The sequence below is a fragment of the Dunckerocampus dactyliophorus genome, chromosome 14, assembly GCF_027744805.1.
Source record: "Dunckerocampus dactyliophorus isolate RoL2022-P2 chromosome 14, RoL_Ddac_1.1, whole genome shotgun sequence".
NCBI lineage: Eukaryota > Metazoa > Chordata > Actinopteri > Syngnathiformes > Syngnathidae > Dunckerocampus > Dunckerocampus dactyliophorus.
The window spans coordinates 2,519,075-2,545,633 of NC_072832.1; the positions used below are offsets into that span (position 1 = coordinate 2,519,075).

At 38.0% G+C, this 26,559-nt stretch overlaps 1 protein-coding gene across 12 annotated transcripts in view; it reads right to left on the bottom strand.

Moving 5' to 3' along the window:
* ryr2b (ryanodine receptor 2b (cardiac)) overlaps positions 1–26,559 on the bottom strand; it is a 105,019-nt gene that overhangs the window by 4,400 nt on the left and 74,060 nt on the right. For 8 of the 12 annotated variants that reach the window (XM_054798385.1, XM_054798387.1, XM_054798386.1 and 5 more), the window contains 3 exons: positions 22,885–23,041; positions 21,735–21,799; positions 21,089–21,189 (listed from right to left, as the gene is read on the bottom strand). In XM_054798385.1, the coding sequence (XP_054654360.1) occupies positions 21,089–21,189; positions 21,735–21,799; positions 22,885–23,041 (323 nt within the window). Of the gene's footprint in view, positions 1–17,648; positions 17,885–18,232; positions 18,285–20,823; positions 20,877–21,088; positions 21,190–21,734; positions 21,800–22,884; positions 23,042–26,559 lie in introns of those variants that run through there. The other 4 variants (XM_054798384.1, XM_054798389.1, XM_054798392.1 and 1 more) reach the window with 4 other exon arrangements.

The window sequence follows — 26,559 nt, forward strand, 5'->3', positions numbered from 1 at the left end:
TAGTGCACCTCAACTGACATCTGGACTCCCTTGTCAGATTTGTAGCAAATAAATACATACAGTGGTGGGAAAAAAAGTGTTGCAACCTATCTGATGTCTTATTTTTTTGCATGTTTGACACACTTAAAATGTTTCAGATCCTCAAACAAATTTAAATATTAGTCAGTGACAACACAACTGAACACACAATGCAGTTTTTAAATGAAACCTTTTATTATTAAGTGAGAAAAAAATCCAAGCCTGCGTGGCCCTGTGTGAAAAAATTATTACCCCCCCCCGTTAAAACGTAACTTATGAAGCTATAAATAACTATAAAGCTTTGGGACTCCAGCGAACCACAGTGAGAGTCATTATCCACAAATGGCCAAAACATGGAACAGTAGTGAATCTTGTCAGGAGTGGCCAGCCAACCAAAATGACCCCGATAACACATCCAAGAGGTCACAAAAGACCCCACAACAACATCCAAAGAACTGCAGGCCTCACTTACCTCAGTTAAGGTCAGTGTTCAAAAACGGCCTGCATGGCAGAGTTCCAAGACCAAAACCACTGCTGAACAAAAACAACATTAAGGCTCATCTCAAATTTGCCAGAAAACATCTTGATGATCCCCAAGACCTTTGGGAAAATACTCTGTGGTCTGACGACACAAAAGTTGAACTTTTTGGAAGGTGTGTGTCCCATTACATCTGGCGTAAAAGTAACGCCATATTTCAGAAAAAGAACATCATACTAAGAGTAAAATATGGTGGTGGTAGTGTGATGACCTGGGGCTGTTTTGCTGCTTCAGGACCTGGAAGACTTGCTATGATAAATGGAAGCATGAATTCTGCCTGTGCATTAGTGAATTTAATGAATTAAAAAAAAACATATTTTTCGTCTTTGTTTTCTGCTAATTGCTACTAAAGCTTTAATCAACTTTCATGAAAATGTTTGTTTTGCTCATCTGAGCTTGTTGAGAAGAAAATGCATTTGCCTGCAATCAGCCCAAAAAATGCTGTTCACCAAAAGACTTTTAAATGAAAAAAAAACAAACAAACACGCCGCAACCCGACAGAGGTGAAATGTTTGTGGTGCTTATTAGGGGGAACAAAGAGACGCTCTAAATTGTTGCCGTGCGAGCGTCCCAATTAGCTCGGTGGCGGAGGATGCTCGGCGCGCTCGGCGCCTCCTGTGCCAATCATCATAATGTCATCTCTGCAGGCGCATTAGGCCAATTTAGTAACACAATTAAAATGAACTAAAAAAAATACAAATAAATCATGCATGCTCATTTCCACCTCATTCAGCCATGACAGCTTTTTAATATTCGATTATGTTTATCACTTGAGAAGCGTCACAATAACTTGGGCTTGTTTTTATTATACGTATTCATCGTTTGTTTGCAGGTTTATGTTGAATAAGTTACTTCCACTCAGTCTGGGGCCAATGAACAGTGAAGACGGTTTGGTGCAAATCTGGATAAAGACTGCTTTTTCACTTTGAGAGCATTTTTTGTCATTTTTCTTCCTTTCTCAGTGAATAAAGCATGCGTTTTAAAGACGAGCTGTCGGCAGAAGCACGAGGTGTGCATCAATGGGGGTGTGCCTTGGTGGAGACCTGTGTTGTAGTTTCCTTCCTATATTTGTTTGTAAAAAATGAAAATCGTTTTTGTTTTTCCCTAAGTAGGGCATGGATTTTAAAAAGAAAATGTAGGCATAAGCACGGCGGGTGCATCTACAATTGATTTTGCCTTGGGAGAGGTCTACTTTTAGTCATTCCTTGCTATTTTGATTAAAATGTGCTTGTGAAAATTTAAAAAAAATAAATTCCACACATTTGTATATAAGCAACTTGATAAAAAGAATAATTTTAAAAATTTAAAAATTAATTTGAATACAAGTTTTAAGTATTTGAAAGTATTTTTTTATTAATTTATTTGGGCTGAGAAAAATCCATTCTTTTGCATACAAGAAACAGTGGGAAGCTTATTTTCATTAAACACTATTTCTTTTTATTTATTAGTAGTAAATCTTACAAATGTATTCCTCATAACTGACAAGACACGAGCAAATCAAAAAATATAAATATTTGGCATCAATAAACAGTGGAAAGTTGATTTCTCCTTCACTTAACTTTCATGAAACAATAGCTTCTTTTAATTACCGTATTAGTAATTACAAATGTATTCCTAAAACCCATTATTAAAATGAAAATGAAATTTAAACATCACTTATTAATAATTTAAATGTATTAATTTCAGTTAGTAAATATGATGATCATATTCCTTATAACTGAGGATACTTGATGACATTAAAAATCCATTATTTTGCATAAAAAAATACAGTAGTTTTTTTAAATCTTGGAAATAATATTAACATTGAAATATTATAATGTATAATACAATTATTTGTAAAAATGTGTGTTATTTAAACATTTCAATGTGTAAATAAGAAGAATGTATTCTTCCTAAGAATACTTGATGAAATGAAAACTATTGCTTTGCATAAGAAACGTTAGTTTATTTATCCTGGAATTAAAATTAAAATTAAAATATAATATATAACAATGCAATTTTCCTTATTTAAACATAAGTTATTATTAATTGAACTGGATTCATTTCAATTAGGAGATACAGTATGCATTAGTGTTAGTACATATGATGAATGTATTCCTAATAACGGCAAATAGTAGATGAAGTTTCGTTTGCATGCAACAAATATGGATTATTTGTGCTCAAAAGATCTAAATCTAATTGTAAATTTGAATCCAGCTGTGCCTTAGGACCTTCCGGGGTCAAAAGGACCCAACGCTAATGAAGTCCCACTTCGGCTTGATTTGGCAGTGAAGCCAAAAGGGGTAAATTAGCATGTTTTGCTGGAATAAATATGTGGAAAAAGTCGACTCGTGCAGAGAGGGGGGCGGAAAGACGAGCGGCATACAAATTTGCCGCTTGGCACTCGCAACGCCACGTCTCTCCTAATCTACTGCGCCGTGGGGATTAGGAAGCAGCAATGTCCCAGCATTTTAACCCGACAGCTACACCCGCTCTATCAAGCCCCCCCCCAGACCTGCTCTTTCAGACCCCAAAGGGGAGGGAGGGGGGGACAGAAGACAGATATGGTCAGAACCGACCAGTTGGCCAAATCAGCAACAGCGGGGTCCACACATATTCTTATCATAGCCACAGAAAATATGCAATAAAATACCATTTCAGAAAGTTGGGACCAAAATATAAACTCAAAATGGTCTTAGACAACCATCACATACCCCACAGGGCATCTCTTACTCTTCATGATACAACACAGCCATTGTCTTTGTTGACTTCATGAGGAAAAAATGTGAAAATGTCATCAAAATGAAAGAAAGAGACACCATTTTTGGTCCATGTTGCGATATCAAGTTGTGTTACAAGTACACAAAAGTTGAAATTAAACATTTTATTATATTTCCTTCAAATTCTATCATGCTTATTGACATTTTGCAGTAAAATACTGTAGGTTTACTTTAATAATCATAAACATACCACCTTTTCCTGACAATTTTAGCCAGAGGGTCTCTTTAGGGCCCACCTCCTGGAAGCCAAGTCTGTTCTGTTTGGTCAGTTTCAGCTTCTTAGGCTTCCCCAAGCATCTTGATCAAATAATATAAGCCGAATATCAACATGAAGTCAAATGTAAGTATGTTTTCCGGATCGCATCCAGTGGCCATTCCTATCTTGACACCTTCCAAAGAGTTTTCTACCTGGAAGAACTTGAATAAACGTCTGAAAGGACGTAAAGGCCACTTGGACATTTTGTCATAGACATGCTTAGAAGTTAGATATAATTCAAGAAAAACTGCCTCTCAGCTTTGTGATATAGATTAAAAAGCCTATTATTAGTATTAACTTCGCTCGTTGCTGTTTTTATTCATTTTTGCTGTTTTTTTTAATTTTCCAAATATTTAAATCTTCTTAAATAAATCTTGATAAAATCTTCCCATTGTATTTTGACTTTATTCCCATATTATAACTTTTTCCCTAAGCTAATATTCCAAAAATGACAACTTTATTTTGTTTTGTTTCTCATAACATTATGACTTTAAAAAAAAACAAAAAAAAACATAATTTTCATTAATATTTCAACTCTATGCCACACATGACATTATTTTTCTTCGTAAAATTACAAGTTTATTCTCATAAAATTGTGGCTTTCATTGTTGACTTTTTTCCTCTTAATATTTTGACTTTATTCTGGTCAAATTACGGCTGTTTTTTCCTTTTTTTTGGTACATTTTCCAACTATTTCTACTTTGTTCTTGTAAACGTTCTACTCATAATTCTGACTTTATTCCCATAATATTTTAACTTCTATTTTCGTAACATTATAACTTTTTCCACAACCTAATTTTCCAAACATTACAACTTTATTTGTTGTTTTGTATTTCATAATATTAAAAAATAACATCTTTCTTTCACATTTACACTTGATGTTACCAAAATTACGTTATTGTTTCTCACAATATTACATTATTCTTGTAAAATTACGACTTAGATTACTACTTTTTATCTTAATATTTTGATCTTAATCTTGTAAAATTACTGCTGATTTTTTTAATTTTTTGCTGTTATTATTTTTTTTGGTTGTTAAATTAGATTTTTAGCATGTGCCGCGGGCTGCACTTTGGACACCCCTGGCCTAAAGGCCTTCATGTCAGTACGTGGTGATTCTATATATTGTCAAAAAAAACAAAGATGTGAACAGACTGCAGATCAGTCACTTGCAGCCAAAACACAACACAACACAACACAACACACAATCAGGGTTTGATTGCGGGGCCATAAAGGATGACCCTCTACCTCAACCCACAGACATCAGGATGTTTTGTTCTCACGTTGTGGTTAAAGTGATGTAGCTTTTGCTTGGTGGCCACCCGAGTGGATGAAAAATGATTTTCACAAGTGGCGATGACCAGACATGCTTGATTGGCTGGTAAGTGAACGCAACGGCAGTCACATTGCAAAACCAAACTGTTAACAGCAGATTCCTAAAACAGAAAAAAAAAAAAAAACCCTACTGTCACATGGAAGGTCTTTGACGAGAGTTTTTTTCAGTCGATTCTGAATAACAGCAATACGTTCCTGTTACACAGAGGATCGTTTGCATCAGATTCCTTAAAAACAACAGTCTTCGTGTCACAGGGGATCTTTGTCTCGTACTTTTACAGTAGGTCCTTAAAAATAACGCAGCACTCCTGCCACATAGAGCTTTCAGCAGTATTTTGCAGGAGGTTCTTAAAAACAGCGGAGCTTTCCAGTCACAGGGGATCTTTGACGAGCGTTATTGGAAAAGATCCTCTAAAAAACAAACAAACAGAGCCCTCGCGTCACATGGAGGATCTTTTACGTTTTTGCAATAGGTCCTTACAAACAGCAGAGCGCTCTCACTCTATATAGGATCTTTGACTAGCTCTTTTGCGATAGATTTCTAAAAACAGCAAAGATCTTTGACTTTGTCTATGAAAACAGCAGAGCACTCATCATAGAGCGGATCTTTGCCTAGTGTTTTTTGCCATAGATCACTAAAAACGGCAAAGCTCTCCTGTCATATAGAGGATCTTTGACTAGCGTTTTTGCCGTAGGTCCTTAAAAACAGCAGAGCTCCTGTCATAAAGAAAATCTTTGAAAGCTTCTTGGTCTTCTTTGTTGATTTTATTTGTTTTTAAAATTAAGACCAAGAAGAATTATTTTGTTTTTTAAAAAAACCAGCAGAGCACCCAAGTTAGGTCGAAGATGTTTGACTCGCGTTTGCAGCAGGGCCGGGCGATATATCGATATTTTCAAAATATTGATATTTCTTTTAAGCACGATATCAAAAACAGGCATATCGTTCATATCGACATAGGCTGGATTTGATGCGGCGGTTTCATGTTTCGAGATGGCGCCGCCCGAGTGGCAGCTAGTTACAGCAGCTCCTTATTGTCGGAGGCGTGTTTAGTGTTTAATAGTTCTTTATTCCTACTTGATTGTTTTTTGTGTCATACCGACCCCTCAAGCAAGCGGGCAGCTATGGATGTTCATCTTGTTACGTTTGCAGCTTGCCCCTCTCTTGTTGAGGCAGACGCATTCATTCACGGCTCCATTGTTTACGCTCGGGACCGGACATCCCAGCGGACATACACATAGCGGGAGTGAAGTGCCGACAGCGGAAAAGACGATATAAACCATGTTTACCACCTGTCATCATGTTGTCATCATGGGGAACAGGAGATCTCTCCCCAACAAGATGGAAGAGCTAACGGCGCTAACCCGGCTAAGATTGATGACTATATTTGACTTTTTCTATATTTATTTCAAAAAGAGAATGGACTGTTTTATTTCAGCAAATATTTTTCTATAAGATTTTTGGTGACCAGTCCAGGGTGTACCCCGCCTGTCACGCGAAGTCAGCTGGCATAGGCTCCAGCATGCCCCCGCGACCCTAAAGAGGAGAAGCGGCATAGAAAATGGATGGATGGAAAATATCTTCTCACGCATATTTGGCTTTGACTTTTCTACTTTAATATTTGACACTTTGTAAACCAACCCATGTTATATAAAGTATATTTAAAGGAAAAACAGCCTCCATCTGACGTTCTCATTACTTTGCACTTGTTTGCATTTCAACATTTGAGAAATATTTCAACTATATTCTCTTTTCTCTTACTATTAGGACTTTATCCCAAAATATTTTAATTTCACTCTCGTAATATAACTGTTTTCCAAACAAATGTTCCAAAAGTTTAATTATTTCTATACATTTTTTTGTTTTATTTCACGTTACGACGTAAAAAAAATCTTTGTTTCAACTTTATGCTTTAAAAATATATAATCTGTCCTAATATTAAGACTTTATTGCTGTAAGATTATGACTTTTTTACTGAAAGATTACCACTTTCATTCTGAATATTAAAACTTTATTCTACTAATATTTCTACTATTCTTGCAAATTTACTGCTCTTTTCTTCCATGTTTGTGTTTTAGTTTTCCCGTTTAATTTTATTTTTAGAATGTGCAGAGGACTGTAAAAAAAAACCTGCTTCAGGGCTGCAAATGTCCCCCAGGCGGCACTTTGAACACCCCTGCCGTAGATCCCTCCTGTCATACAGAGCAGTGGTTCTCAACTGGTTTGGCTGTGGGACCCACCATCACCCCTTAATGACAAGCGGCAACCCAAATTATGCAGGATAGTAAATATCGCGAGGTCACCCGGCATGCCTTGCACTTTTGGGTCGTGACCCACCAGTTGAGAATCACTGATAACGAGGATCTTTGACTAGCGTTTTTGCAGTAGGTCCTTAAAAACAGCAGAGTGCTCCTGTTATAAAAAAAGATCTTTGACAAGCTTCTTGGTCTTAATTCTCGACTTTGTTACTTTAATCATGAGCACCATTTCTAAGCTGGATAAGAGGATTTAAATGGTAACGTCTTATCAGATCCACTTCCAACCGTCAAGGCGTCAACACTTGTGAACTTTGACCCATCCCAAAAGAAATCGCTAGAGATCAGTCAGGAAGTGTCGCTGCGTGAAGTGTGATCCTATCACGATGATAAACTCCTGTCTGGGGAGAAAATGACCTTGAAAAGATGGGGCTCATATATAAACCAAAAAGCAAACAACAGCATTGCACAAGTTTAAACATGATGCTGAAATGGAATTTGTGCAGGTGGCTTTAGGGGACAAAGAGGAAAAGGCTTGACGTGCCAGCGTTCCTGTCTGCCTGTCACTGAAGCGTGTTGGCCAAAAGGCTGCTGCCTCCCTGCACTGTAGCGAGGTCGCCCAGGTACAACACAATCAGTGGACGCTTATCTTTTACTCGCAGAACCTCTGTTTGAAAATGAACCATTTTTCTTCCCTCTTCGTGTTTTAATAAGACATACTGATAATAAGACATTACAATGTGCCTGAGAACGACAGTGACCGCAAAACATTACCGATTAAACAAATAATTCCAGGTAGAAACCATTAACAAAGAGACTTTTTGCTGGATATGAGGACATGTTTGTGTATTTTAATAAATGAATAGATTTCAGCACTGAGGGTAAAGGGATATCAGAACTGGTCTCACTGAGAATACTCTAATAGAAGAGATAAGTTTTTGTACAATATTGCATGGTATTATGACATTTGTTCTGAAAGGTTTGACGAAAACCGAAACTTATAAAAACCAAGGACATTTTTCCCGTAAGAAAAAATGTAAATCTAATGAATCCGTTCCTGACCAAAAATATATATTTTATAGAGAGTAATTATAGTTTTACATGTAGAAAACAATGTAAAGAATTATAAATGGCGAATGGATGGAACTCTGTTGATGCAGACTTCCTGTAGATCCTGGCAACATCACATTCAATAGTGTTTCACACCTTCTTCATCAAAGTGGTGGCACTTGCAACTTTCTTTGGCCCCATGGTGGGTTATTTAGCAGTCACATTCCAAAAAAAAGAATGCACGGCCAGTGAGTGAGCAACACGTAGGGTGCTTTGCTTGGGCACTCCATTTCACAGAACGATACAGTAAAGTACTCGTTTGTTATGTGCAATATTGTTTGAAAATCAAGACAGTGTACGAGGCAACATTTTGGCAAATATATAAGCCGACAAGCACACATGCTCTGTCAAAATTGCTTCTATTCAAGTTTGCGTAGTTACAAGGCTGTGAGACCATGCTGGTGTGTATTTACAGTACTGTATTTGCTTGTTGGTGTAAATTTGGCTGCAGTAAAGATAAGTACTAGTGATTACGCACCAGCCTAAACACAGCAGCACATGATGCTGACAAGGGCACACAGGCTTCAACAGTTACTACTATGCACGGTTGCAAGGCCGTCATACCATGCAATGTGGGTACAGTAAAAGGTAATTAGTAGCAACTATACACCTGCCCGAACAGCATGGACGATGCTGTCAAGCGTGCACGGTTGAGCAAATTCACTATTCTGTACGTTTGCACGGCTGCAAGGCCGTAGGATCATGCTGATGTGTATTTAGTTTTTTGCGTTGCTGGAATGCAGTTGTTTCCGCAATTGTTTCTTGCGGGGTAAAAAGAGGCAGCATCACTCATTATATAGGACGTTATCAGGCATGTGCAGTCTATCAAAGTCTCTTCTATAAGTTTGCACAGTTGCAAGGCTATAACACCATGCTAATGTGTATTTAATTGTTTGTTGGTGGATATGTGGCTACAGAAAATGTATTTTCTCGAGGGGAAAAGGAGGCAGCATCACTTATTACTACAGGAAGTTAACAAGAGTGTGCAATCTAGCAAGTTTAGTCAGTTTAATCAGTTTGCACTGTTGAAAGGCTGTAAAACCAAAATTGTTTGTTGGTGGATATATGGCTACTGAAAAGGTACATTTTCTAAAAATAGACAATTTTTTCTCAAGGGGAAAAAAGACAGCGTCACTTACTACTATAGAAAGTTAACAAGCGCGTGCAGTCTAGCTAAGTTTCTTCTTTACGTTCTACGTTCTTTACGGTCTAGCAAAGTTACTTTTAAAAGTTTATCCAGAGTAAAAGTACTTACAACTACGTTAGTGGTAACACCTGATATTGTGTTCTTGACAGGTTAAAAGGTGTTTGATTGTGAGGTGTTGATTTGTTTAGTATAGTATCATTTGTTTATTTACTGGATAACACAGGGTCACTATTTGAGAATACGGTAAACAGTACCACAGGGGGTTTTGCTTTTTCCATCGAGGGCTTCATATTACAAAATGCCATTTTGATATTTTTAATTTTGTAAACAGGCTAAGACAGAGACATGTAGATATGCTAAAATGTTATATTTAAAAAAAAAAAAAAAAAAACAGCCTGCATGGCTTTCTTGTCTTCTTCATTATGCTTTTTTCCTCTTTTTACAACTTTTGCTGTTGTTTTTTTGGTTGTCTTGTTTAATTGTATTTTTAGAATGTGCCGCAGGCCAAAAATATAATAATAATAATAATAATAATAATAATAATAATAAGGTGCAGTCTGCAAATGCAGTGATAGCTGAGTAACATGTGTAAATAGCTGAAGATGCAACACAGTTACAATTCAGTACAAGCACAAATAAAAAAACATATTGTGGAAACCAGATGACAAACAAGACCCACGGCAATAAACAAGAACGCCTCACACTTGATCTTTTTGAGAGGGCCGCAATTCTGCACGGCTGAGGAACGAGAGAAAAAAAATGGGTCACTTCCCAAACTGCAATGGCTTACCCCCGAGTGAGCCAATTTGCCACTTTCAATTATTTAAGGCAGCACCTGTCTCCTTTCAAATTTCAGCGACTCAGATCACTGTGCAAACTAGCCTGCAGAAACTCCACTGCAGATTGTCAAGCTTGAGAAAAAAAGACAACGAGAGCGAGAGAGAGACTGGACAAGAAACAATGCTGCTGCTGTCCATATCTCCTCTGAGGTCTGAAGCCATTCCTCTTACTTAGTGAACCTCATGCAGTCATTTCTTGGCGTGGTGTTGTCCAATCTAAATGGTAATTTGGAAGGCCCGTTCTCTCATCACGGCTGCTAATGCCTGTTTACTGGAAGACAGATACTCTGCTCAAAAATTAAAGTTGTGATGAGAAAGCAGCAGGTCAGCCCGACTGTCATGAGACAATGCACGTCCAAAAGTGGGAATCCAGGACATCAAGCCACACAGTGCGATTTGGAAATAGCATTTTCCAGCCACAGTATGCACTGCCTTGTTTGCCATTGTGCATACTATTTATCTGTCCCTAAAATAACATGTATGGTAACTGTGAAGGAGGCTCTAGCCATGGATGAAAATTCCATTTCTTCCTGTTGATTTGCCTCAAGATTGATCGGAGCTCTATCAATTGCTTCCCTGCCTTCAGAAAAAAGTGGTGAACCTGGACTAATAGTGGTAAGAAAAACAGTAGCTGTTTCAGAAAAGGGTGGAAAAACCCTGTAATGCCACACCCGCAACACCTGTCTCTGCATACACCAGCGAGGGCCCCATAACTGAAGAATCAAAGGATGTGGGGGCCAATTAGACATTTTACAATTTGTAAACAAACCCATGTAGATATGCCAACAAGCTATACATATTTTTAAATAAATGTTTGTGTCATAGGTGAAAAATGTTATCATTATTCTGGACTTTTTCACCTCTGCTCATTTTTCCATTTTGCTGTTTTTGCTTTTCAGTTTTCCAAATATTTCCAAACATTGTCTAATTCTCATAATATTTTCACTATTTCCCTTATATTCCAAATTTAAGTTTTAGTTTTCCAAAAATTGCAACTTTATTCTTTGTTTTGTTTCTAATATTATAAGTTTAAAATGTGCTTCATTAATTCAACGTCATGTGTCAAAAATGAAATTGTATCATAGTAATATGATCTTCTGCTTGTAAAACAACTTTTTTCTCAATATTATGACTTTATGCTAATATTTTGTAAAATGACTGCTCTTTTTTTCCATTTTTGTTGCTGTTTTTGTTTTCTTTTTTTTTAAATGTGCTGAGGGCCGATAAAAACAACTATGTTCCAGGAATGTCCCCCGGGCTGCAGTTTGGACAAGAGAATTGACTATGCTTGCAACAAGTAAGAATACTTGAAGAAATAAAATAATTAGAAAAAATATATATATATATATTGAAACTATTAATTATTGAACTTATGACTTAATTGATTAAGTTGAGCTTGATTAAAGAAAATAATGCTAACAAAAAAATTTAATAACTCTATTTTTAATGATTTTAAATAGAAATCTCGTCAAATATTTTTATTTGTACATATTCTGAATTTATTCTGAACAAATGTTAAATTATTGAATTTTAAACTATTTTTAAAGAAAATATTAAAAATATAATATTAACGTAAGTAATGTAAAATGTATTACATTCATAGTTAAGAAAATATTATTGTTCACAATAACTAATAAGTATTAATTCATTATGAATAAATGAGAATACTTGATTGGGCCATATAACAACTGTAGGAACGGTGTATTATTTCTCAGAATAAAACAGCATTAGAGATTTCCTGGCTGGTCCACCAATACTATAGAGCACACGTGTGGTTGTCATGGCAGCGAGAGATGCTTATTTCACTTAGTACAAGGTGGTACACCATCAGTAAGATCAGTAAGATGTTTTGAAGCTATTTGAAAAATTGTTCAGTGTCCATGCATTCAAGAAATACTTGAATTAATATTATTTTGATATAAAAACGTTTTAACTGTTTTCAATGAGAATTTTAAAGATGCAAAGATTTCCAAGTACTTTGCAGGTGTGGTATATTACATATTCACTGTCTATCAACCTATTCCGTGGAATACTTCTCACTGTTATCATTTTTTTTTTTTAACTCCAAAACATAACATACAAAATGGTTTAACTGAAAGTGCCATTATTAGCAAATATTGTGGAAATATTGTGCCAGAATATCATACAAAAAAAAATATTAATTGAAAGTGTCTTTAGCAAGTACGGTGACCTTAGAAATGCCAATAGAATTGTAGGTTTTGTGGTAAAATATAGCATTCTCAACGGAGCATCTTTGTGGTGAGCTGTATTTTAGGGTTATTTGCATGGAGCTGGCAGCTCAGTGACTCCAGTTCTTGAAAAATAGCCCATTACAATACAGCAGTTTCCTGCCACACTAGTTTGTACTGTATACTATATATATATATGCTGTATATATCCCAGCAGGAAGGCATGCAGGTAGGGAAGCTTCCAGTCATTTCCTGCAACATAAAGAGGTAAAAAGAGGTAAAGAGGAACACAGAAAAAAGACCGCAACTGGAGTTCAATGCAAAAGGCCCAACTGGTGGTGAAAGGGGTGACAGAGTATCAAACCAGGCAGCGTGTGATCTAACAGGCCGGGCAGACAAGAGCTTACAAAAGTGAAATCAGAGCGAGCGCGCCTCATATTTAATTCAACATGCTCAGCCCTCAGGTATGAGTGCCATCAGGCCGACACCCTATGCCCCCCATCATCTCCCATTGATTTACAGCGCAGATTACATTTCCATGATAGATTTAGGGGGACATCTTCAGAAAGACGGAGTATTTGAAGGTGATATGAAACGTAATCATTCCACAGGGTTTTCCATGCATACCCATCTGTCATGTGCCAACCTCAAGCCCTCTGCCCCCATTGCTTATTATACCTCTACATATATTATCACAGAGGGCTGAATAATGCAAAAACGCTGCCAGGTACGGATGGTAGATCCATATTTTATTGATTTCACATTGAATGTGATAATAAATAAGGCTGGATTCATTTTTCAACGTATGTCACAAGGTCACACCAGATCACATTATTTGTGTGTGTGCGGTGGAGCCACACCATTTGTAATCGACAGAATTAGAGTACAATACAGTAAAAGATACATGAAATACGCCAACACTAATGCAACATTAAGGGGGCCATATTCTGCATTTCCAACACAAGTTAACACAACTTACATCTAAGCACAACTTAGGAAGATAACACAGTTTATTTGAACCCACCCATTTTACACGTGGGCAAAAGTATTGAAACATGTGACTGACAGGTGTCCTTTATTGCCCAGGTGTGTCCTATTACTTATTCAAATAACTAAATGTAAGGACCAACAACAACAAAAAAATCCTCTATAACAGCAGCCTGCTGTTTTCGAAACCAAAAAAAAAAATACTGTATGCTTCATATTTGCAAATGCAAGGGGAAAAAAAATCATAGCCAAACAAGTTTTATGCGCATTAGTTAAATTAATTCCCAAGTGGAATATTTTGAGGATTTCGGTATTTGTTAAAAAAATAGGTCAAATTTTAGGGAACTTTGAAGCACTTTATCTATAATTTAAACACTTTTCAGTCCCTGAAAATGCAACATTAAAATTTAATTAGATCCCAGCTATCCAAGCAGCCAAGAGAACCCCTCATACACTATTTGCTTTTAAACCAATGTCATGTTACTGTATGTGTCAGACGGAAAAAGGATTGATGATGAGGGCCTGTAACCTTTAACGGCATCAATCCAGTTTCACGTAATGTTGCACAGTCGTCATCCTAGCCTTTCACTCACACACGTCAAAACAAATGTCAGCAGTGTATGCTTAGGTGTTTAATAGCGGTGTCTTCTGGCAGGCGCTTGTTGATGGAACACGGAGACGGGCAGCTTGCAATGTGTGCTGAGAGGGACTGGGCGTCGCTATGCTCGCCAACGGCTGTCACGTACTGTTGCCATTGTACTGTACTACTACTACCCATCACATTTTCAAGCAGATGGTGTAGCGCTACATAACCTAAACTACAGCCACATCCATCTGGTTTCAGCACATGAATGGCAAGAGAGAAGCTTGGCATAAGAAATGCATCTTGTTCGAGTTGTTTGGGTGGACAATGAATAGAGATGGACAATAAAGAAATAAAGGAACTGGAAACTTTTAATTATTCTTGTTGGGAAGTAAGACTATGTCAACATGAAAGGAGCCCAGGATGCAGAAGTACCGACTTTGCCTCGGCAAGGCTAGGACTTCAAACTAAAAGGCTCATGTAGTCATGAATAAAGCAGTCATAGCATGTCAATTAAGGAAAAAGGGGAAAATTCAACGATCTTGGACCGCCAACTTCAAAATCTGAATCAAATTAAATGGAGGACCAAAGGAAGCCAAAGTACTTTTAAGGAAATAAAGGCTTGATGCAGCTTGAAGTCATCCACAACTCCACAATGATAACAGATTATGCATCATATAATGCATTATAACAAATATGATTTGCCATTCCAATAGATAGCATATTGGGCTCACAGTCAGGAGAGCGAGGTTGTCCTCAAAGGAATGTCCCTTCAATAACAGCAACAACAACCCTATTGTGACCACTCCCAGCAGACACACCAACCAGAGACATAAATAGGAAAACAACCACACCTAAATTAGCACTGATGAAGCCTTTTGGACCAAAGGTCACGTCTTCAACAAACAAAATGAGTCCAGTTGCCTCCATTCAATTCATTCTTGTAGATACGTTTCGAGCACCGATGGGAACCGCGACTAACCGGGAGATTCTCCCGGGAGTGTTCACATTTTTTTAATTTTGCTTTCTGGTCAGCATGTTGGCCACACAGTCAGGAGATCGGGAAGACCTGGTTTCGAATCTCCGTCGAGCATCTCTGTGCCTGCAGCATCACACACTCATTAAACAACAGCATATGTGGAAATGTTTCTTTCATGAGCTTTTTAAAAGTAAACGTCTTTTGTGATACTTCATAATATTTATAATCAAGTTGAATGGTTTGTTATGTATATACTGGTTGAAAATAGCCTCGTCAGTTCATAGTAAAGTTGATAAAAAGTTCATATGATTAAAAAATTTATGGAGAATTTCAGACATTTCATCCAAAAAGAACTCTTGATAGCAACCTCATTTAAAACAGGCAAACCTTTATGACGCTGCCTCTTAGAAGCATCGGTATCAAAATTCGTTAGGAACCAGGATCGAAATGAGGAGTCGAAATCTGAACCAGAATCGTTCAAATTCAAACAATGCCCTGCCCATCCAGTGGATTACCTTGACCTGGATGACTGACAATCTACAGAGACATCCTCCTGACCCATACTACTACTGTGGCTAACACTGCAAAAAGAGCGTACCGAAAAGTGTTACGGTTTAGGTCACATATTTGGGGCCCTTTATAATTGAAACATTGGGGATGAAGCGTGAATACAAAAGTTGTTACACAATGAGGATTTTTCTTCATCATGATTACGGACGATGACAAACTGTACTATAGATACTCGTCTAAAACGAGCATCCGACTCTTCCCTACGAAACATAAATGAGTGCAGCAGCGAACTGCTTTGTCCAATGCTTTGCCGTGTCATGTCGCGACAACACAATGTTAGATCAACTACTAATCAATAAATGTTTTTAGCATAAACATCCTTGGTATTGCAATATGATTTGAGTCTTCTTCAAGCTGATGGGTGGTCTGTGTCAAAGAAGCACTCTTTACTGTTGGAGAGCTACATGTTGAATTACACAAAGTGTATATGCCACAGTTGTGTGAGGCTGCAACTATAGGTCAAATGTCTGGGTGGGTTTGATCTCATTATTGATTTTTAAACACACACACTGACACACACACATACAGATGCGGAAGGGGATTAATCACACAGCGAAATGGGATTTTGAGGAGAAAGGTTTTCACTCTGTTTCTTTGAACAACGGACAAAGACCGACGTTACAAACCTGGGTTTCAATCTGGGAAATGCAGCCGTGTCACAGTCACAAGTTTTATTCTAACCGGACAATAAAGAGCAATTCTCTAAAGCATTCTCAATGCAGCTCTTAATCAAAGTACGGTTCAAAATCCACTAATATGCAAAAGTGAAATATAGAGGGGAGAAGAGGCGTCCAAACGGTTGCTTAAGATGTCATGGAGGAAAAACCTCTGACCTGTGCCTAGCTAGACGAGCCTGCCCGTTGTAAAAAGAGGGCTTTGCTACACATCTTAAAATGCAGCCTGTAGCTCTGCTGACTGTCAGTCAGCGACAGACGAGGGAGCTGTAGGATTGATTTGATTTGTCTTCAGCATATAGGCTCACCTCGGTCTCCATAAAGTCAACACCTTATTGAGCACGTCTTATCTAAATCATCATGACTGCCATCCCAGTGAATGTTGAACAACAGCCGCCATTCTCCATTAGTCAACGACTTGTGAATACCCCATAGACTTCTTTTTGGACGACCGTCTTGAAAGCTTGACGATCCATTACCATAGCAACACTGTGGCCTGCGCATGAGGAGACCTGATGATGCGCTACGTCGTGACTGATAATGACAGAGGGAGAACAAGATGAAGGATGAGGGGTGAAAAAGGTGGACAAAACGAGGAGGGTCCGGGTGAGACGATCGTGACAGACAAAGAGGGGCTGGAACAAAAGAAGAAAGGAGAAATGCCACAGGCGGAGTGTCTATCTAAGGGTTGAGAAGCTGCGATTAGGAAAACAAATGACTTAATTCACAAAACATGAGCGTCACGGAGACACACTCTGCTGTGACGGCTCATTTGGAAATGAATCAGTGTTTGGTTAAAAGGTGTGCTTTTATTTATCAAACATCTGTGTACTGTATAGGACATGTTCGCCAAAACTGCAGAGATCTTTAACAGGATCTTCTATTCTATGTATATTTCAAAATTGTTTGTAGATGAAATGGAAATTATAATTGACCAAGTACAGGACCTTCGGAAATCCAATAACAACCGTCACCTTTGGTGTCCACCGCCATCACGCGCGTTAATTACTGAGGGAATCCCCTTGAATGCCTTCTGTTTTGCTTCTAACACACACCAGCTGCAAATCAAGAAGCTAGGCTTTAGTTATGGGGCCAAATGACTCCACGTGAATAAAACGTTAATTATGTACTGAGATCTAAAAATCATGTGGTGTCCAATTCATCCCGATTGTTATCACTGACATGTTTCGGTGATGGTCTTATTTGACACAATTTTTCATTAACTTAACATTGCAGTTATTTTTTACATGATTTTTGGGGGTGATTGAACACTACAAAAAAAAAAAAAAAAAAGAGTTTTTCTGATAATTTGAGTGCACCTCAACTTTAAAGTTGAAAGCATGGCTCCCTTATCAGGTTTTAAGTCAGCAGGTTCGGAGAATGTGTCCTATATAAATAAATACATGAGCATGTCTTTAAAATGAGGGGAAAATCCAAAATCGATAGAGTGCACACCAAGTTCCAGTTAATCTACGCTGCAGGGGCATCAATGCAGATGACTAGTATGTGACAACATTATCTAGGGAGGCTTAAGATCACTCAGATTTCCTTTCATCCCAGCTGATCTTCATATTGCTTACGGAAACAGTCTCCCACAGGAAAGAATTCCCAGCAACGCTCCTGGTACATTTTCCACACATAGGATTCCTATATGAACAGAGTCAACAGAAGGGGTGGGTAATGTGCCTTGGAATGTTTACTCACACTTCTCTCAATACCATACTTGACATTAACTTAGCTGTTATTATATTGTCTGTCTCTTTGCAGCATGTAATACTACTACAACAATTGACTTAACCGCTTTACACTGCATCTGTAACTTTTACAACTAAACATATCTATCCTGACAAAAAGATCCATGGTAAGAATGCGGAATTATTGCAATTTTAAAGAACAAATTGTCGTACAATTGCGGTAAGTGCTTTCAAAAAGCACCCGCTGTCCTAACACTGATACCAGTCAAAGTATTTTAAAAGGAAGAGAAATCTTTTATACCTGTCCCGTGTGTTCAGTTTCATCTTTGTTAATGAGGTACATGAAAAAGAATCTGCAAGGACACATGAGAAGAAATGATGCTGATGCTGCCCACACAACACCTCACAAACACCGTGAGTAGGTCTGTGCAAGTCAGTGCTTGTGTTAGTCCTTCGGTGTGGTCAAGTGATCTGGTTTGCTGTTTTGGGCACTAGATTTTGAAGACCAATGAGCTAAGAAGTGTGTATAATAAAGGGTGTAACGCTATCATCACGGTTCGGTATGTACCTCGGTTTTACGGTAACCGTTGGGTTCATTTTGGGTACAGTAAGGGAAGAAAATGTTCCAGGATATTTTCAGCGACTACAGAGAGAATTTATAACGTCATGCGGATCATTACTAGCAACAATTTTTAACCTACAGTGGCTAATTTTGTCTCTAGGTGCTAAGTCCTCAGGGAGGTCTGAAAAATCAATAAATCTAGCAACAAAGTCAATTGAGTTGCAGAAGTGCTCTATGTGGGAATGCAAATTACATTTTCTGGCAGCATCACGCGGGGCGCTGTCCTGGAGAGAAGCAGAGAAGCGCTGTGCCGAAATGTTTCCCAGAAGATAAGGTGACTCATCGCTTACCTTTGAACCAGGACAGGGGGAGTATAGGTACATTTCCAAGATAACTTCACTGTTTTCAGAACATTTGACCTTTTTTTTTCCTCCTCATTTTCCATATGTTTTCCACGACTGGGAAATTGGTCAATCATTTTCCAGGTTTTCCAGCACATATGGGAACCCAATTTTTTAAATAAAAAAAAAAAAATTGCAAACTTATAGCAGGTAATAAAGTAATAATATAGGGTTTTTAAAAGAGGGCTTTCGAGCTCTGACTTCTCCCTGGCACTATTGCTACCGTGACTGACGCTAGCCAATAGCTGGGCTGCACTGTATTTGTTTACAGAGTAGATGCGTGACTAATGTGCATCGTGGGGAAACTCGCCTCTGTAAAGTATCATCATCATTATAAATTAATGTACCGTTCAGTGTTGTTTTCGTCAACGATGACAAACCTTTTTTTCATAGCAAAAACGAGACAGTGACGAGCTAAATATGGCTTTTTGATGACTAAAACGTGGTGAGTTTGTGTGAGTTTTCATTGATGAGACGAGACTGGACGTAAATGTGAGTGGGTGCTCTATTGCAGTGGTGCCCAACCATTTTTAAACATGTTCCAGCAAATTTCCAGCAGAACAAGGGTGGAAGGGGGGGTGGGTTCCTGCATTATAGCACTCTAATATATCTATTTATTACATATTGTGGAAAACTAACACAATAAAAACATCAAATTAAAAGCACACAATCCACCAGTACAAGCCTGGAGTTTGTTTTTCAGAGACAATATTACAAATTCGCTGTTTGATGTGTACTAGCATGAATTAACTTAGGGTTGTGCACCAACAAATATGCACATTAGCACTCACATAGTATCAGCATTTGGGACCAAATATAAGGTGTAAGAAAAATGGGAAAAATACAGTTTTGCAGTCTCTGTGCGGCATGGGATAAAGTTAGCACACCCACGATTGTGCGTTCAAGGCCCGTCGAACAAAGTGGAATGGGTTGCCGCTCACATAAACATAACATAAGGTAAACATGCAAAAACTCAGGGATTTGTAACTGTATATTATTTTTTAAATTAATAATGGCCCATATTTCCAAAATTGATAGCATTTGCATAAAATTCAATGTATTTATTTACAAATATATCTTTTTAAGTGTATTTTTTTATCATTGCACCTGAACGTTTCCCACAGCCCGGTTTAAGACGTTTAAGACATTTCTGCCTATTGTGAATGTATTCCGTTATTTAAGATATCATATACTTACATTTGAGTTTGTATTCACCTGTAGACCTTCACTTTGTACAATCATGGAAAAAATGATTAGACCAGCCTTGTTTCTTCAGTTTATTGATGCATTCTAATGGCTGCTACAACTAAAGGTACATTTGTTTGGACAAATACAAATATAGCTCATAAGAGTTTCATTTAAGAGCTGATATCTTGCAACTTCCATGGTTTTTGTGATAATAACCAAAATCACTTACTGTAAGTTCTTACATGAATAGCTACAGCATTGTGCTGCCAAAAAAAGGAACTCTTATGAGCTATTTCTGTTGTCATTGTTATATTTGTCCAAACAAAAGTACCTTTAGTTGTAAACAAAGGTTGTCTAATCATTTTTTCCATGACTGTATCCACAGAGAATAATCGTATCGCCTCTTTGTTTTTTTTTTCTCATCCAATTTTCAATACTTGACATAAATTGTATTTTTTTAATTTATTTTTTTATTTTTATTTACTAACTTTTCGTTTTTGTCGACTGAAACCTTTTTTGGGGGAGGGGAGTTTTCGTCATCTAAATCTGGACTAAAACCATCACATATAAAAATGACTAAAATGTGACTAAAACAAGAAGCATTTTCACCCAAAAGACTAAAAGGGCTGCCAAAAACAACACTGGTATCATTACACCCCGAGTATATACGTATAACCAGCATGCACACAGATAATGCTGCATCTAACAAAAAACACAGCAGAGTTCAGCCCAAGGATGCACCTGAAAAAATCCATACTGTGTGAGCCAATTATTGATGGAGGAATCATGCAAATCTGCAATGCAAAAAACACTATTTAGTGGACAAGCTCTTAATCCATCGACTCATTCATTTGCGCAACATATTGTATTTATTGAACTCTATTTTCAATCGTGTCATAGCTGTTAGTCTAATAAAAGTGTATTGCTGATGGTGGCACTCACACACACACACACTGTGGGGACAACGTACAGTTTGGGTATTTTTCCTAAACTACTGCAAACTCACAAATAGTTGGCCAAGTTGTGCTCCTGTAGAGTGTGAGTCTCAAAGCCATGAGGAACTTTATCAAAGTACTCGCTCCCTAATCCACATATAAAACACTTTGTCTGCAGGGAGAGAGAGAGAGAGAGAGAGAGAGAGAGAGAAGTAAAACGCAGTAGTTTCATGAAAAAGTGCAAGTTTTCCCAAAACGTGTTATGGGATTCGGTCATGGTGTTAGTCCGCTGTGACTAAGTTGTTTCTTCTTCTCAAAGCCTTTGTCACACACCTACTTAAATGCAAAAAAAGACCGGATGGTAAAATGAATTGGGGAAGAGCTGCCAGGTTTACATGCATCATTTGTATTCTCTGCTCACAGACACAACAATCGTGTTGCTGCACTGGTGACTGCCTTGAACAATCCACAGCGTTTTTTCTACCGCTGGAGGACTCCCTCGACTCTAGCATTATAAAACAATCATGAGACTCGTGAAATATGCTCAGAAAAATTACTAAATCATCACTACATGTAACAAATACAAAAATATGTTTTGTTTTATTTCTAAAGCCACCAAACTATAAAATCAACCAGCTAGTTGTTGTACAAGAAGTGTTTAAGATGAAGGGGACTCACAGGAAGTCAGAGTGTGTGTCCGTTATTGTAACATCTTACCTCCATATCCTCTTTCACCTGCTCCTGCTGGTCACGAAGCTCCCCAAAGGCATCAATTATCAAGCCTGGAAGAGAGGACACATTTGTTGTTTGTTTGTTTGGTCCAGGTGGCCTCATAGTCAGGTAGTCTGGGTTCAAAGCTCCAGGCTCTGGCTTCCTCCATTAGTCCAAAACCATGCATGTGAGGCTACTTGGAGACGCTAAATTGGCCATGGTATGAATGTGAGTGTGAATGGTTTCTTGAAGAAAGAAATGGGAGTAAGCAATTTATTGCAAACAACCCTCCATCCATTTTCTGTACTGCTTGGCCTCACTAGGGTCGGGGTATGCTGGAGCCTATCCCAGGCAACTTCAGGCGAGAGGCGGGGTATGCAAACAAGTATTAAAATGAAAGCGGCTTATTGAAAGCTGAACACCATAGCTCAACCCACCTCCCACCCCACTCCAAAATGGAAACAAAATGTTCAAAGAACTAATGAGCAGCTGCGGCATTCTTGGTAATCACCTCAAAAAAGGGTTTGGGCATGCTTGATGCCAGTGTTTCCAGGAGGCTAGTGGGAATGTTGCTCCAGGTGGTGAAGATGGCTTCACGGAGGGCATCCACTGTCCAGAACTGATGTCCATTGTTGTGAGGCATTCTCGAGGCAGCTCAACAATCCCACCGTGTTCAAAGAGAGAACGCTTTTTGCGTTCCATGCCGAGCTGTTATCAAATGCACTTCTGCCACGTTGTGGCCGTTTTTATGGCTTAAAGCTGCTTGAAAAGTGAGCACTTTTGTTGTGAGTCATCACCCCTTTTTGCCTCTCGCGCAAGACAACATAAAAGATGTTTAAGATACGCTCTTTAGGAGAGAGCGTTGGGGTTTAAAAAAAACCTATAAATACATCTTTGTTACCAAATGAGTTAAGAAAGGTAAAGTCATGTTGTCATTTCATTCATCATTTAGAATTATTTTTGCATTGTTTCCTGCAAGTATAACTATAATGATTGTCTATAAATTTTGGTATTTTTGGTTAATATTTTTGGGTGTCTGAAATGGGTTCATTCGATTTACATGATTTCTTATGGAAAAAACTGTTTTGGTCTTTGTCTGACATTTTGGAACAAGTTAAAAACAAAACCGAGGTTCCACTGTGTGCGACTGACTCACCTTGGATGATGGCCAGCAGGATGACGACCACAAAGAAGAAAAACGTGATGTCAAAGACGATACGTTCCACCTCAAACTCATCACCGGCGGGGTCCTCAAGCTCGTCGCCAATGCCTCCGCCTGCGCGTACGCCCGCATACATGTGGAACATGTAGCACTGAAATAAGCACAAGTATGGCACGTGCAAATATTAGAAATAAATGTCATAAATATAACACTTTTCAGCATGTAGGAAGAAGCAGAGCTTAATTCTCCCCCCTCTCCATGTGTCAACAATCACTGAGTCACTAGTTTGTTCACTTCCTGTACTTAAATGCTGCTATTTTCTAACAGGGAGGGAAAGAAATAGAGAATATGGAACAATCAATAGCTAATGCAGTCATGAAAGAAAAGGAAATGTTCAGATAAATAAGTACATAAATAATACATAAAAATAATAAATTAATAAACCAATTGAATTTTACTACAATTATTATTATTTTTGAAAGTACTTAACCAGGCATAATCACTGTTGCTCCACACTTGGAGGATAAGTAATCAAAAACAGAAGCGTAATCGTTCAATGGTGAGCCTCCATGCACTTTTGTTGGTTTCACAGAACAGCAAAGAACTTTGCAATCAATATTGGAAGGATTTTTTCTTTTTTTTTTTTTTTAAAGAGTGTGTGTGAGACACAAATCAAGAGTTTAGTCGCCTGGCAGGGATGACACCTCTGCCACTTCTGTTTCCAACAGCTAAGGACATTTCTTACAAAAAACTAAACCCAAAACTACACATGCTGACTTCAGTGGTGGCTATAGTTAACTTTGAAAAGACTTTTATTTGAGAGAACAAAGTGAGAAAGCACCTCGGCTAACCTTGCTTAACCGCTACATGCAAAAGGGTGGCAACTTGCCAATACATGCACCCCTACTGTGTTGCCTGTGCTATTATGTTTCTGACAAATGCACCACATGGTGGCGCTGTTATTAAACCCCAAAGTCGGATTGACTTTCAATTTCTCATGCACCTGTGCTATTATTTTTCAAGCTTGCAATGTTATTAAACCTCAAAGTTTGTATAATAATGTACAATAAATAGTACAAAATAATACAACAAAAACATATATATATGTATACTGCTATGTATGTATATGTATGTATGTATATATATATACTGTATATACATACACATAAATACAGTATATATAAATTAAAATACGTTTTTAAAAATGAAAAAAGAAAAACATACAAGGAAAATATATATTTTTAAATAAACAAAGTCTGACTAAATCGTATTTACTTGAATTTTCTCGCACAGCTCAACGCGCTGTACAAAAACACCCGTGCTATTATTTTTCACGGTGGCACTGTTATTAAGCATTGAAAGGTTTGTATAATCTACAATAAATAGTAGAAAATCATGTTACAATGACAAAAACATAAAAATAAAATTTAATAAAACATTTTTACATTTTGAAAAAAAAATACAAATATACAAATAATTATTACACTATTATTATTTTTTAAAAACATTGTCTTCCTGTTGGACTGACTTGAATTTTCTCACACAATGGATTGCGCTCAACAACAAAAAAACCCACTCTAACTTTAAGGTGTTTTGCTGAATCACCAGGAAATTTGGTCCACACCTTCAGGAGCCTGGCATCGCATGTCTGTACAATTTGAGGGAGATTATTTAAAGTAAAGATAAGCAGATTAAACCAGAGAGTAGAGTACGTGCAAAAGACACACAAATGAGACAAGGAAAAGTGAGCTGCAGTGAGGAGATGCTGCAAAGATGGCAACGTCTAAAGTGCTGCTCAATGTCAAGCATACACAATAAGACAGTAACCGTGACTGAAGATTTAATGTAAGAGCCCCCGCCTCCGAAAATAGACGGGATTTATTCAAATGCTACCACCACCCGTCCACGTGTGAGTGACAGGGACGTGCACGTTGGAATAGAGCAGGCAGAGGAGAGGGTGTGTTATAGTGTTGTGACTGGCCAAACAAAGAGATACTGTAGCTCCAGCAGACTCTTTTTTTCATATCCCCACCGTCCATTATTCTATGGAATAATAGTGGGAGGAATGTGAACTGGATCGCTGACAGAACCGTCTTGATGAGACCAGAGGCTGAGGTGTGTGGCTCTCCAGATATAGAGGGAATAGCCACTCAAGGGACTCTTAAATAGGTACATCTGCCCAATCTAATGAGCCAAGGAGCTGAATTAAAATTCTGCTTATGCAACATGTCTGACAGTGTCAGTCAAAACTGAATATTATTAGCTTGCAGAAAAGAATTTTGAGTACATACCTTACACTAGGTCTCATTAAAATGTGCATGCGTACCTAATGTCATATTTCATATCTCACAGTCATGTATTTGTTTGTGGAAGCTAACTCTTCTACTCCTCTGAAACCCTGCATACAAAAGAATAAAAAATTGTCAAAACATCCACCCCCACTGTGCTGGTTGTGCTATTATTCTTCTGACAAATACATTGGGGCTGCTATTAAACCCTATAGTTAGACTGACTTGAAATTTCTCACACAGCTCAATGCGCTCTACAAAAACACCCACTGTAACCTTAGAGCACTTGGCCTGATCACAACGAAATTTAGTGCACACATTTAGGGGACTGAGAGGCCCGTGTGTGTAGGATTTGAGCAAGATTGGTTGAAAAACATGGCCGCGATCAAGACTTAGCAACTAACTGTCCATAAGTCACTGACAATTTGGCTAATGATCACAAACTGCAAGGATTCAGTCATCCCTCGTTTATCGCGGTTAACTGATTCCAGATCCGACCGTGCTAAGGGAATTTCTGTGAAGTAGGATTTGATAATAATAAATGGAATATTTTCATAGTTATGATATAGAAAATGTGTTTACAATCCTCTAAATACCGTTTTTAACATCATTAGAGCGCTTTTAGACATGAAATAACACCCCTATAGTCACCTTTACATTTGTATTACCCAATATAGTAGACTCACACGTTAGCAGTTCCTTGTTTTTTTTCTGGACAGCGTACTTCCTGTGGTGTCTCATCAATGTATTGTAATGGCGACTTTAAATGTCTTTACACTCGTAATACCCAACATAGCAGACATCAGAAGAGTAAATTGGCCGTTTAAGACGTAAATAAATCTCCTGCTCGTGTGTGTCACAGTAAATGTGTTCCCTAGGGCAGGGGTCCCCAACCGGTACCGGTCCGTGGGCGGGGCCGAATCAGGCCGTGGGAAGCTTTCAAGTGTAATGATTTAAAACAAAAACAAAAACAAAACACACACACTTCAAAAAACACATTTGTAAATAACTACATTGCATTGTATGTAAATGCGTATACATTTTGGAAATATGGGTGATTATTTTATTGTAAAAATAAGACAAATCCCATAGATTTTGCATATATGTGTTGTTTGTTGTGAGCGGCGACCAGTTTCACTTTGTTTGACGGTCCTTGAACGCACTATTGTGAGCGTGCTAACTTTCGCCCACGCTGCACAGATAGACTGCTGTATTTTTCCCGTTTTTCTTTCACCTCATATTTGGCCTCAAATGCTGATACTATGTGGGAATGCATGAAGGTAAGTTCTGATGACGTGTGCAACCTGCAGTTAATTCATGCAAGCACACTGCCTGTTTTCACACACGTCAAACAGCGATGTTATAATCTTCTCTCTGAAAA